Source organism: Periplaneta americana, chromosome 12, assembly GCF_040183065.1.
Source record: "Periplaneta americana isolate PAMFEO1 chromosome 12, P.americana_PAMFEO1_priV1, whole genome shotgun sequence".
NCBI classification, from domain to species: domain Eukaryota; kingdom Metazoa; phylum Arthropoda; class Insecta; order Blattodea; family Blattidae; genus Periplaneta; species Periplaneta americana.
In genome coordinates this window covers 61,049,994-61,064,021 of record NC_091128.1, presented here as the reverse complement: position 1 = coordinate 61,064,021, position 14,028 = coordinate 61,049,994, and the positions used below count along the sequence as shown (strand labels likewise).

The 14,028-nt window shown below is 36.3% G+C and overlaps 1 protein-coding gene across 12 annotated transcripts in view; it reads left to right on the top strand.

Annotated features, from left to right (window-relative positions):
* LOC138710493 (collagen alpha-1(XVIII) chain-like) overlaps positions 1 to 14,028 on the top strand; it is an 864,740-nt gene that overhangs the window by 779,941 nt on the left and 70,771 nt on the right. For 9 of the 12 annotated variants that reach the window (XM_069841426.1, XM_069841424.1, XM_069841425.1 and 6 more), the window contains 2 exons: positions 297 to 326; positions 8,851 to 9,021. In XM_069841426.1, coding sequence (XP_069697527.1) covers positions 297 to 326; positions 8,851 to 9,021 — 201 coding nt within the window. The remainder of the gene's footprint in view (positions 1 to 296; positions 327 to 8,850; positions 9,022 to 14,028) is intronic. The other 3 variants (XM_069841428.1, XM_069841432.1, XM_069841433.1) reach the window with 1 other exon arrangement.

Below are 14,028 nucleotides of genomic sequence, written 5' to 3'. Positions count from 1 at the left end.
CATTCCAATTCACACGATTTTGATTCAGGTGTATTATCGAGCCTGCCGCATTCTAAACGTGAGTGCCAACTAAATGAGTAGATAATGTTTTGAATTGATTCTGCGTCTCAGAACGAAATGAGAAACAGCTCCATGTTACTGTTCGTCTGACTTTGCTCCACATTCACGTATAACGACGAAGTGTGCATGCATGAGTGTCAGCATGGTGCATGTGAGCGTGCTGCATGTGTACCTAGCAATTACCTTGGTTAAACTATTGCTGTTCTCTCGTCCCCACTCATGCTGCTTTCTTGTAGCCAAATTGGAAACCTAGGACGATGTTTAAGGTATGAATGTTGAAACTTCTGCCACTCATATAATTTATCTTAATCGATGTGATGTACACATGTGTGTAGTTCTCTGTGTGGACTTTGTAAGGTGCACAGTTGTATGGCAAAATTGTGATACTGAATAATATTCAAAACAGATCAATTTCAATAAACAAATTTATATGCAATGAATTAGCACTGGTACATCAGCCACATGACCGTTTACACAATATATTCTAATTCAATACTTTTACACAGAGAGCTACAAAATGTGCAGATGTGATAATTTGTGTTCATATTGTTTCTCAAATAGTATTTCAATGTTATTCATACCAGTATATTGACTCTTTATTTCATTTTGGTATAGGCTAATACTCTGAAATGTTTTTATACTACACTATCTACCAAAAATTAATTGGGCACTGTTTTTGCCCCTTTTAGAATCTCGTGGTACCACCTCTTCTTGCTATAACAGCAGCCATCCTGTCAGACATGCTCTCCACTAGTTTGTGTAGGATATTCACTGGAATGCGTCGCCATTCCTCTTGCAACATGACACTCAGTTGGACAATGGAAATTGGCCGCATCTCCCGAGACCTCAATCGCCGGTCCAATTTGTCCCAAAGGTACTCAATGGGATTGAGATCAGAACTCTGTGCAGGCCAGTTATTGTCTGCATACCACTGCATAGTAGCCGCCGAAACATGGAGCCAACTACCATTGCCCAACTGAGTGTCATGTTGCAAGAGGAATAGCGACGCATTCCAGTGGATATCCTACACAAACTAGTGGAGAGCATGCCTGACAGGGTGGCTGCTGTTATAGCAACAAGATGTGGTACCACGAAGTTCTAAAGGGGCAAAAACAGTGCCCAGTTACTTTTTGGTAGATAGTGTAGTTAAGGTTCTTAATGAATTGTTAAATTTTAAATTTTTAAATACATATTGTATTTTTAAGCTTTAGTCTAGATACTATATCATGGTGACTCTAAACATTAATATTTACAATTTTTAATTCATTTATTCAAACTTCGTGTGTAATATTTTGCAGATTTTTCTACTATAGAATTTGGTAATTTATAGACGTAATGCTTTACTACTTTGTGATACCTAAACAATATAAATGTCTATAAATACCTTTGTCACTTAACGTCTTTTATACAGGTAAAAAGCAAACCGTAAATTTCATTATGATTGTTGTCACTGTTATGTCATTATAACACTGAAAATATGCAATTAAATTTAACAGAGGATCCTTATATATGTGCATAAATGTGTAATGTTTCTTTCAACGTGTTACAATGGTTTTTCTAAGTTGTCATTATACTTTACCACATTTACGATAGAGTGAATTTTCGCTAGTAGGTATTTGTTACTAACCAAGACACGAATATGAATTAATGAAAATTCACTCTAAAATGCAATAGAAAAAATGTATACGCCTACTTACTCTTAACATAGGAAAATGAATGTTTATTTTAAAAATGTGATGTACTTTAATCTCTACGATTTCTAAAATGTTGAAGTCTCTCATTTCAGTACCGGTAATTAAATTACGAATATGAAATATATGTTTGTGATTTTATCAAAATTAAGTAATGTTGCATAATTTGAACTACAAACCAATTAATTTATTGCAGGCAATTTATAAAACTCTGCATAGTGTTATTTCTTACACGGTAGAAATATAATCTTCAAGTAGAGCATATTTTCATAGCGGACAATTTTATTACAACCTTGGTGTATAAACTATAAATTTAATTGAAAATTTGAATGGTGAATATTTTGTTAGTTTGAAGGAGAAACATTTTTGTGTTCTCAGTATATGACTAAAAACCTACAGGTGAGACTGTGATATATTGTATTTCGGCTCACGCATATTTCTGAAGTAGCTGTAGGGTAAAGTTGCCTAATTTCGTGATACCCCTAATTCCGTGATAGTTTTTTTTAACTAAATGTCCTGGGGTTGGGTATCTTGCTAGGAAGTTCACCGATGTCTCAAAATTAGGCGAAGAATGTAATCTTTCGAGAAAAAAGTCTGGCGCTATGGTCGAACGTCAACGCTTTGACTGACATTCAATTTTAAAAATGTATCACGAGATTATGGATATCACGGAATTAGGCAACTTTACCCTATGTTTTAGTAACGAGTGAAGCACTTTGTTGCCATAATTTTCTTGTATAATAATTATTTAATGGTTTTGACTTTCATAATATGGTCGCTCGCAGCCAGCAGAAGGGTAAAATCTACGAACAAATTATAATGTTGGCATTTTTCAACATTCGCACCTATGTAGTACACTGCTGACATAATAACAACACTCACGTAAACATTTGCACAAAGCAAGCTGGACCCTAGTTTTGCACTGCACGTGTGGGTAGTAGTTAAATAAAATAGCTCTACATGTTGTGTGTGAGATTTAATAGTAAGAAAGCCATCTCAACGAAAGAGATGTCTCAAGCCATGTCATTGACTTCTTGTTACGAAATGAATTTTTATACATCTTGATTACACAACTCTTAACACTGTATCACTTCGGAATATGTATGATAAGACTTTCTTGTGTTAAATTCTAACGTACCTTGTTTACATGTTTCGACCTATTTATGGGTCATCCTCAGAACTTGTCGTTGTTGGTCTTGTTTTGTTTCCTGTGAGGATGTGTTCGTGTGGTATAGTGTAGAGTCAAAGAATGTGTGTGTTCTGAAATTGAGTTGTGTGTTGAGAATGAACCAACAGGATTACAACGAAGAGCTAAACACAATCAAATACATAGCACAAGAAAACGGATACAACCCTAACATAATAGACAACATAATACGTAAGACAAAACATAATCACAAAAACATAAGACTACAACACAAATACAAGAACACAAAAAATACGTCACACTAACATACGGAACACAAAAACACACACAAAATTGCAACCTCATTCAAGAAATTAAATTACAACATCGCATACAGAACAAAAACATCTCAACATACAAACAACACAAACAAACAAATACAACCACACAGGCATATACAAACTCAAACACCTACAACAACTTCTACATAGGACAGACAGGCTGATCATTTCAAACACGTTACAAAGGACACATCACAGCCATAACAAAATTACAAAACACCTCCACATATGCAGAACACATCACAAATGCTAACCACACCCACAGAGACATCAACACAGACATGGAAATACTACACACCCAACCAAAAAGCCAGAAACTAAACACACTAGAACAATATGAAATATACAGACACACGAAAACACACCCCAAGGAAATTCTCAACACACAACTCAATTTCAGAACACACACACTCTTTGACTCTACACTATACCACACGAACACACCCTCACAGGAAAAAAAACAAGAGGCGCCAAGACCAACAACGACCAGATCTGAGGATGACCCATAAATAGTTCGAAACATGTAAACAAGGTACGTTAGAATTTAACACAAGAAAGTCTTATCATACATATTCCGAAATGAATTTTTACTTTAGAGACAGAAATAAAATGTCCATTCAGTATCAAATTAATTATTATATGATTCTAAATTGAGTTTTTAAAGTGAGTGTTGAATTATATGCATATTAACCTGTTGTTTTCAGATACGGAAATGAAAGGGAAAAGCATTGATTAAGCCAACATGATTCCGAATTGTGTTCACTCCAATTGTGTCCCACAAACTAAAAATTTTCGCCTCTCCGCATCGAATATTTCAGGTTTATCTGAACTGTTTAACTTTAATGTTAAGCTAGTTACGAGTAGTTTAACTAAAATTCGCAATTAAAAACTAACGAATTCCTTGTTTTCAGTCACACAGCCTGTACAACTGCTTTAAAACATAAACTGTTCCTGCTAATTAATCCGTTCTCTATTTTTTACCTTAAAACAGCTAATGAAATTGTCTACCTTTGTCAAAACTTGTATACATCGGCTGGGTGTTCGTTTGTGTGTATGTGTAGTTATAATCAATAATAAGAAGAATAGCGCCTAATAGTGTAAAACAATTTCTGTTAGCTCATTGTTTCTCCTATAGCACAGCTCACATGCCAGGTCTCCCCTCCTTACTACCTTGCAAAACACATTTTTTACTATAAGCACAGTTCTTCTGATTGTATTTCCAGGTTAAAAAAACCGATTTATAATTTTTTAATTACTGATTTTGGGTATTTCGACAGTGTCATAGATGTAAAGATATCCAACTTTCCGGAGCTACATATCGGCTTCATCATGAAAGAAGGCAGGAACCGTGTCAAAAATCTCGCACTGCAATGAACACTGTGGAAAATCTTAGATTATCGTCGTTGTTCCTGCAATAACTCCTATGTGCAAAATATAAAATTTTTCAGGAGGAAGAGAAAACACAGTTATTCATCCTATGGCAGCCGTACATAGGAGACTGTGAATTCTTACATTTTCGAAACAAAGAAATATAATTACATATAGGAGATTTTATTATTTGCTGTATCACTATTTAAGTTATTTAATAGAGCAAAAATCTGAAAATCGATAAATGTCAAATAGGAGTTATTGCAGGAGCAAGGACGATATGCTTCAACTGCCATTTCCACATTCTAAATTCATTCCTTTAATAAATGTAACAAGTTTCGAAATGTGTTTTACGCACGATACTTTAAGGTTATCCACCTCGACTTCGCCCCGCTGCGCTGGACAACACATTGCGTGAGTACGTAATATACACGTTTCGCACATGTTGCATAAAAGATTTTCAGACAGCCGTTTTGAAACAGTTATTTTAGTAAAGCAAATTCAAATCGGTGAAACGATTTTGTACAGCCGTCATATAATAGTGACTCATCAATTGTTATAGTTTTTGCTAGGGAAAAATTCAAATACCTTGGAGCAACAGTAACAAATATAAATGATACTCGGGAGGAAATTAAACGCAGAATAAATATGGGAAATGCGTGTTATTATTCGGTTGAGAAGCTCTTATCATCCAGTCTGCTGTCCAAAAATCTGAAAGTTAGAATTTATAAAACAGTTATATTACCTGTTCTTCTGTATGGTTGTGAAACTTGGACTCTCACTCTGAGAGAGGAACATAGGTTAAGGGTGTTTGAGAATAAGGTGCTTAGGAAAATATTTGGGGCTAAGCGGGATGAAGGTACAAGAGAATGGAGAAAGTTACACAACACAACTGCACGCATTGTATTCTTCACCTAACATAATTAGGAACTTAAAATCCAGACGTTTGAGATGGGCAGGGCATGTAGCACGTATGGGCGAATCCAGAAATGCATATAGAGTGTTAGTTGGGGGACCGGAGGGAAAAAGACCTTTAGGGGGGCCGAGACGTAGATGGGAGGATAATATTAAAATGGATTTAAGGGAGGTGGGGTGTGATGATAGAGACTGGATTAATCTTGCACAGGATAGGGACCGATGGCGGACTTATGTGAGGGCGGCAATGAACCTTCGGGTTCCTTAAAAGCCATTTGTAAGTAAGTAAGTAAGTTGCTAGGGAGTTGTTTACAAAATAGTGATCCATTTGACGCCTTCAGTATAAAACGCATTATTCAAAGTGAAGCTTGTAAAAAAGGGGGGGTTGAAAAGATTCTCTCGAAAATGAGTGATTCAGAATTTTCTGATATTGAAAATGTGCAGAAGTTGTCCTCTCTAAGCTGATTCCATAAAAGTCCCAGAAGTTATAGGGGAGACTCAGTGGCGTAACTTTTTATAGCTGGGACCCCTCCCCCAGTAAAAATGATAATCTGGCCCCCTTTCCTTACTGTCATTTATTTTTAATATTTTCATAATTTTATTTTTACACCTAATTTCAATAAAACAATTTAGCATAGAAAAATACTCCATTTTTAAACAAAATTAAGTGAATAGAACTGAAAAAAATTTAAATGATATAACTACTGTTTTACTAAGGCTATAATTACACAATAATAGCCCTACCTAAGGCAAATTTAATGTGAAGCTTAGCTCAACAAGCGCTTTCCCCTTCTGGCCTTCTGAGAATCAAATGACTCGATCAGATCATGTAGATCAAGTCTTTGGACTTTTCACATTCAGTACTTATACAGAGTCTTTCTTGAGTCATGGTACTGACACATTGGGATTCGTTCCACTACAGGTAGTTTGTGTTTGACTGCTTGGCCGAAATACTGAGTCTATTTTTGTCAATTTCGGAACATATTTTTCAAGTTCCCCCCCCCCCTTTTGCGTTTTTCTGCACCACTTAAATGTTCATAATTACTTTTAAAAGGTTTCATTGTCACGAAACACGATAAAAATGATGAATTAAATCTAGTAACAAGCAGATGTGTTGCTATACAAACTTCTTTATTTCAATGTGCGTTTACTGTTTATATGTTGCGACTACGGCTGGAAATCTGATATGAAAATACACCATGAGAAACAATGTCTCCATCCATAAAAATCACTCTGTCAGATTTTCAACGTTGGCGTCACTGCAGTATGATTGTGGGCGAGTCAACTGAGACAATCGAAGGGGTGTGTGATGCAAGTACTGCCAGTTGGATAATTATATGCACATCCTCGGGTCCAGTGATGGTGGTCATTCCAGTGGCGTAGCACGAAGTTGTCTTTCATGCAATATGAGAAAACGTATTACAAAAATATAGTCTTAAAATAAATAGTAGTCAATGTCAAGTCAGCAGTCGAAGTTTGGTTGGAACCTCGTAAGTAACACCAATAAGGCATGACCTCAAATGGTACGTAGTAAAATATGATTTCACGGTTTACACATCAAATAGACACGTATAGTATAACACTAGCTCACTCCCTGTCATAGTTAGAGGAATCACAATATTTACGGTCAATAGATACAGTACGTAAGTATGCGTCTGTCTTTGGTTGTGTCCTTCATTGACAGCAAGGGAGTCGATCATTTGTTTTTTAGATCACACTTTTGTTCGTAAGTCAATCTTGATAATAGAATTGTCCTAAAAAATTCAAGTAAATTGGTGTTAGGAACTGTTATTTCACTCATTATTTATTATATCAGCCACAATGCACACTAACACTTCAACTGAACACAACTGACGAAAAGGGATAACTCGGAAACTACTTATTTTCAATGTCAAAGCTAACTTCCTTCGAGCCTTGCGACCAGGGTAGTTTAGTTAGAAAGGGATGGAAAATCTGCGGGGTGGGTTACACAGAAGAATGAGTGTAAGAAACCAGTCTGCTTGGAAGCTAGTGTGTGCAGGCTTCTTGTTTACTGCTGCATCACAAATCATCCTGAGCTGCCGCATCACAATATTTAACGCGTGAATATAAATTCTATTAAAATTAATAAATAATTTTGTCCATAGATTGTAGGTTTATTATGAAATTATTATTAACTGGGGAAGCTGAGCTTTTTAGCTTACATTGACGCTACGCCACTGGTCATTACTACAGTTTTCCATATGCCAGAGAGTAAAAAGAGTGGCTATGCGTTACGGAAAATACATAATGTGGGCCTTGAACTGTAATTCGAACTCATTTCCAAATATGCGTCAGTAATCACTAAACATTTTCGGCCCCCTCCCGCAACGCGGGGTCTGCGGGGGTGTAAGTTATGCCATTGGGGAGACTGTTGTACCTTAAAACACTTTTGATATATATATTTTTTAATTTTGAGAAATGAAATCTTTTAAATTAAAAAAAAAGGCTTGAAATAATTACTGAAGATTCCTTTACAAATTCCTGTAGCCTATGTATTTTCCCGTTTTACAGATCTATTAAGGATGGAAAAAATAAAATGGAAAGGATACGTAATGTGTTCGAAGGTACAACAAATTCATGTACATTGGAACATATCCTCTTGTAAGTTGGAACACATGGACTATAGGTGGGAATATAGCTGTAAAAACTGACAATCATATTTAAAATAATGTCATGGCGGATAGCGAGTAACAGGATACACATCGCTCCTAGTTTAGAAGTTTTTAAGAAGGTGAATATCCAGATTTAAATGTTAGTATAGTGCTCATCTAGCTTATAAAGCGTCACGGCATTATTTGTGCGAATATACATTGTAAGCATGACTCCGAAAGTGATAAAAACTGTTAATTTTAAGTTCAAGAGTTAGAATAGCCTATGTCTGTTCCTTTTGAAATATTAATTTAAAGTAAATTATTTACAGACATGATTTTAAACAATACAAATTTATATCTGTGGAGAGAGAATTGTGTGTCAACCTAACACAATACGAAGCCTTGTAATATCTAAAACTAACTTTTTTTCAGCATCCCGAACACCACTGTTCCATTACAGTTCTTATTCTTATGTCTGTATACTATGTTTTATTACTTACAATATATTACGAGTACTAATAATATAAGCTACAAGTATATTAGCTCTGAAGTACATGATTCGCGTGTTTTTAAATTGTAAGTAACCGACTTCTTACAGTAGCGTCCTTAGCAATTTATTTTATTCAGTGTTGTGAATGAACTTGGCCTGTTTCAGTAATTCAATTTCACATTCAATATATATTTAATGTGTAAACAAGAATCCTGAGTTTTCAATTGGACCTTTCTTCTGAACTTAGGAATCGATTTTGGGCTCTGGCTTCGGATCATCCCTCGGGAGGCCAGGTAGTCCTGGTCAGAAGGGTGAACCTGGCATATCTGGAACGCCTGGAGCACCAGGAGAGAGAGGAGTTCCTGGCAGTAAAGGGGAACGAGGAGACGCTGGACTAAAAGGTTCCAAAGGAGACAGGGTAAGAACAAATACAGAGAAAGAGTGCTAGTAAGGGATGTCTTCTGAGTGGGCAGTGAGCCTTATTTCTGTGCAGTGAGATACATTAAATTATTATTCTGAAACTTATAGAGCAGCTATGGCCAAACAGCGCACTTGTCGCACTGGTTGCATTCGGTTTCAGTCTTAAAAACCGCCGATTTCCTCTCGGACTTCCAACATTGATAATCGCCATATTCTCATTACGTACAGAAATTTAAAATGTTGTGTGCAACCTGTAGTAATAAGTACGATTGGTTGTGTACTTAAAAAATTCACCCCCTCCCTACAGGATGATTCACATGTTCACCGTACTTAATGCTGTATCTCAGTAGCGTCACAGTCTAGTATATACAGTCACGAAGCTTGAGGTGATCAGAGTACTACGAACAATACTGGGTGTTCATTTCAAAGTGTGTCATGACGTCACTGTTGTTGGGTCACCGATTTGAAGCGAGTTTCAGCTTATATGTCAGAGAAGTTGCCTATTATTTAAGGCGTTCTTCAATCTGAACATGAGAACGTGTACGGTATAACTTGAACGTCGTAGCAACAGATGGCGGTCTGTACGGTCTGTGTGCTACCATAACCTCTTTCGAACTGTGTTTTGCGCCGGCAAGGCGTACGCAGGGTATTTGTTATCATCGGTTGCGTACGGTAACATTCCACAACACAAATCAAATTCTCCGAGTCCGTGTTGACCGTCGAAGTTAATGTCAACAAATACGTAAGTAATCGTCTTAACCCTCTCCCCATATCCCGACAGTACGTATTTACAAATAGTTCACATTCCGCCACTACCGGCGTTACCGTACGTATCAGTACGTACTCTTCAGAATGAACGCCGTACTTGCTAGGCAACTTCTCTGCCTCATAGGTTATACACCTCTGCGGAAGTGTAGGAAGATTGAATTCTCTAGGCTCATCGGCTAGCCACATGACGGATTATTTCGCATTGTATGTGATGAGGCGATAGTAGCGATGCCTAGTGGTTAGCAACTATCTATGGATGCATATTCCTTACGTTTTGAACTTCGTGACTGTATATACTAGATTATGGTAGCGTCTCATAGTAGAACAGCTAACCTTTAATGTCACAAACGTGTCTCTTTCCAAGGAGCTTTCGCAAGCTGAAAAACAAAAAAGATATTATTTTCACAAAGAATGGGAAGATCATTTTTTTTTTTTTTTTTTTTTTTTTTTTTTTTTTTTTTGCGAAGAGAAAGACAACATTCGATGTTTGATGTGCTTTAAAGCGTTACGGGCGACAACTTAATCACCGTGAGTACAGTGCAATTAAAGGCAAGAAAAGTATTCTACATTTTACTAGTATAACCTACGAATAACACGAAGCCTTATCAAAATATTTGGAAAAATATCTTTGTTCGTTCCTTTCTTTTATATCTAGTTTATGTTGCATTGTTAAAAAACACATCATGCATTATATTAGTCGATGAGGTGACGTGACATAGGCCAATATTGAGAATAACTTAATATGTTAAGATAACAAGAGCTATTTTAGATTTTAAAAACAATGAACATTGTAAACAGTTTTTATTCAATTGAACATTCTCAAAATTTTGTAACTTATTTATATTTTCATCATTAATTTAAATACATTGAAATATTTCTTCGTATAGTCTCAGATCTGATATTCACATACTTAACACACAACATAAATCAAAACTAGACATTTGAAGCATGCTTTCCCAAAGGAATTGGGAATTTTATAACGTAGTACCTGTCTGCGCTAGAATATTGTTTATGTATAATTATTTTAAAACTATGATAGGCTATTAAAGTAATTGGTTTGTCTCAACACTATTTTATTTATTTCAAGAATTTAAATATTGTCAATGTATTTATGTAGTCAGTAATAATGCCACCAATGTACTAGACAATTTAATAATAGGCTATAATTATTCAAATAATAGATTTCATGTTGCTGTTCGACATATTCGATTATATTTACAGATGGAGGTATCTGTCTACAAAATGACACATTGACCATTGTTACCATAACAGATATATTCTGTAGGACCAAAAAATAATAATCTTTAGTAGATTCTCATATTCAATGATTACCACGTCCACACCTGTGGAGTAACGGTCAGCGCGTCTGGCTGCGAAACCAGGTGCCCCGGGTTCGAATCTCGGTCGGGGCAAGTTACCTGGTTGAGGTTTTTTCCGGGGTTTTCCCTCAACCCAATACGAGCAAATGCTGGGTAACTATCGGTGCTGGACCCGGGCTCATTTCACCGGCATTATCACCTTCATTTCATTCAGACGCTAAATAACCTAGATGTTGATACAGAGTCGTAAAATAACCCAATAAAATAAAATAAATTGATTACCACGACAACCACTAGGCTAGCAAGGACGATAGGGGATAGTACAATATGTGAACATTGGGCCTTATATTTCGAACCTACAGTAATTCATATTTTTATTGCACATTTATTATTAAGTGAAGAGCTGTGGTATTTATATTTTGACAATTATCCGCTAAGTTAATTTCGTGTCTTTTTTCGACACAGATAGGCTACATAGGTCTGTCTGTGACTTAGTGGAAATAAGATGAAAATTTCCAGGTTTTTTTGTGTTCATTCCTGTATTAAATTTTCGATACTGTTACTTTTGACAACAAAATATTACATACAGTTGAATTTACACAAGTAAGGTCAAATTCAACAGTGTTCATAAATGAGATATTAAGCATACAGAGAGATAATTTATTACAGTTGTATGAACATTTTTTGATAGTTAAATTAAAATTAATATAATCGGTTAAAAACCAGACATGTTTCGGAGGAATGCTCCTCCATCTTCAGTGGCAATACCACGACGCTGGTTCAGATGTTCGACCGCGTATCGTGGCTTAAAGGAGACTGACGATACGCGGTCGAACATCTGAACCAGTGTCGTGGTATTGCCACTGAAGATGGAGGAGCATTCCTCCGAAACATGTCTGGTTTTTAACTGATTATATTAATTTTAATTTAACTATCAAAAAGTGTTCATACAACTGTAATAAATTATCTCTCTGTATGCTTAATATTACATACAGTATATTATAGTAGGCTATAATTAGGTTCTCAAAAAGTGAGAATCTCTCATGTTATTGTTTCTTATGATTTCATTCGTGTCCTGCACGTATAGCTTTCGCCAGAAAAAATTCTTCTCTCATATCTCAAATGTGATGTAAAATAGAGCACCGGCGTAGCTCAGTCAGCTAAGGCGCTTACCTGCCGATTAAGAGTTGCGTTCGGACGCGGGTTCGATTCCCGCTTGGGCACCTGTTGGGTTTTTTCGAGGTTTTCCCAACCATAAGGCAAATATCAGATAATCTATGGCGAATCCTTCGCCTCATCTCGCCAAATATCATCTCGCTATCACCAATACCATCGACGCTAAATAACCTCGTAGTTGATACAGCGTCGCCCTGCTTGTGTAGGCTATTAAAGGGTTGACTCGCGAATCACGAAATACCGAACACGGGCCTACAGACTGGAGTAATGTGTATTACAAAACCTCTAACACAATCCATATAACAAAGAACTTCCGTAATTTCGCATTTCATACGAAAACCGTTTCGATAGTAATGAATAATGATCCATTTTTTTTTTATAAATGGATGAGGATCAGAATATGTAATCAGGACTTTTCCGCTTCCTCTTAGTAACATCATTAAAAATTTTTTTGTCGTTAGGCCCTATGCCGTATACAATTACGCACCCAAAAATATGTAAAAATTATGGGTATACATTATTGTCATAAACGAAACAAAAACATGTTTTTCGAGTTCCCCCCCCCCAAATTTCTGTTCTTGTTTTATATTAATAACAAATACAAATTAATCGCAAGTCCATTACTTGTGTCCTCGAAGCCAATACGATATAAATGGCTCCATACACTGTCTCTGTCACGAACTAAACGCATGACATCCAGTGGCGTAGGGAGGGGAGAGGCTCGTCGGGTTGAAGCCCCCATTTTTCAAGAAATATTTTTAAATTATGTTACGTAGATTTAAAGCATGAAGAAGTAATCCACTATTGGCGTTGCGAGTGCTACACTGAAATAATAATATTTTTTGTTTCTATCGATAATGACCAATATCTAGAATAACAAATCCTTTATGCAGAGTATTCCATTTATCTTGGCACCTATTATAACTTATCTGTTTGGATAGGTATTGGAATTTTTGTTTTTGAGAGTTATGTTAGAACGAGGGGCTAACATGAGTGTAGAGATTTGGTGCATGTAACTCCATTATGGTACAAGATACACGTGACGTCATCAATTTTCCAAATAACACTACATACTTTAATCATGTTACATTGATTACACACATTACGACGAGTTCAAAAATGTATCACAATGTCACCTTCCCAATTAATAACAACAAAATATAAAACAAATGCCATCAGAATGTGTCGTTTGTTTTGGTGCTCCATCTTGTGCATTAACTTACACAAAACGAAAGACGACTGACATCCGTACACGTCGTGTGTTGTGTGTTTGCTGTCTAACATGTAAACAAACCACAACAACTGTCAACGCCACAATCCACGTACTGTAGCCTGCACATTCTCCGGACCTGTCGCCACTCGACTTCTTCCTATGAGGAACTGTAAAGGACAGTGTGTGCCACAACATTCTGACAACACCAGACGACATGCAGCAACCCATTCGACAGACTTGTGTGTTCATTCAGCCAGCAACATGCCAGGCAGTCATACGGTCTTTCGGGGAACACCTTCGAAAGTGCATTAATGTGAATGGTCACCATTTGGGACATCTTCTGTGACTCTCAAAGCATAACATTATTACATTGGAAGTATGTTTTTGTTTCGTTTTGTTGTTATTGATTAGGAATGTGACATTTTGATACATTTTTGGACTCATCTTAATATGTGTAATCAATGTAAATAATTAAAGTATGTAGTGCTATTTGAAAAATTGAGGACGTCACGTGTATCTTGTACCATAA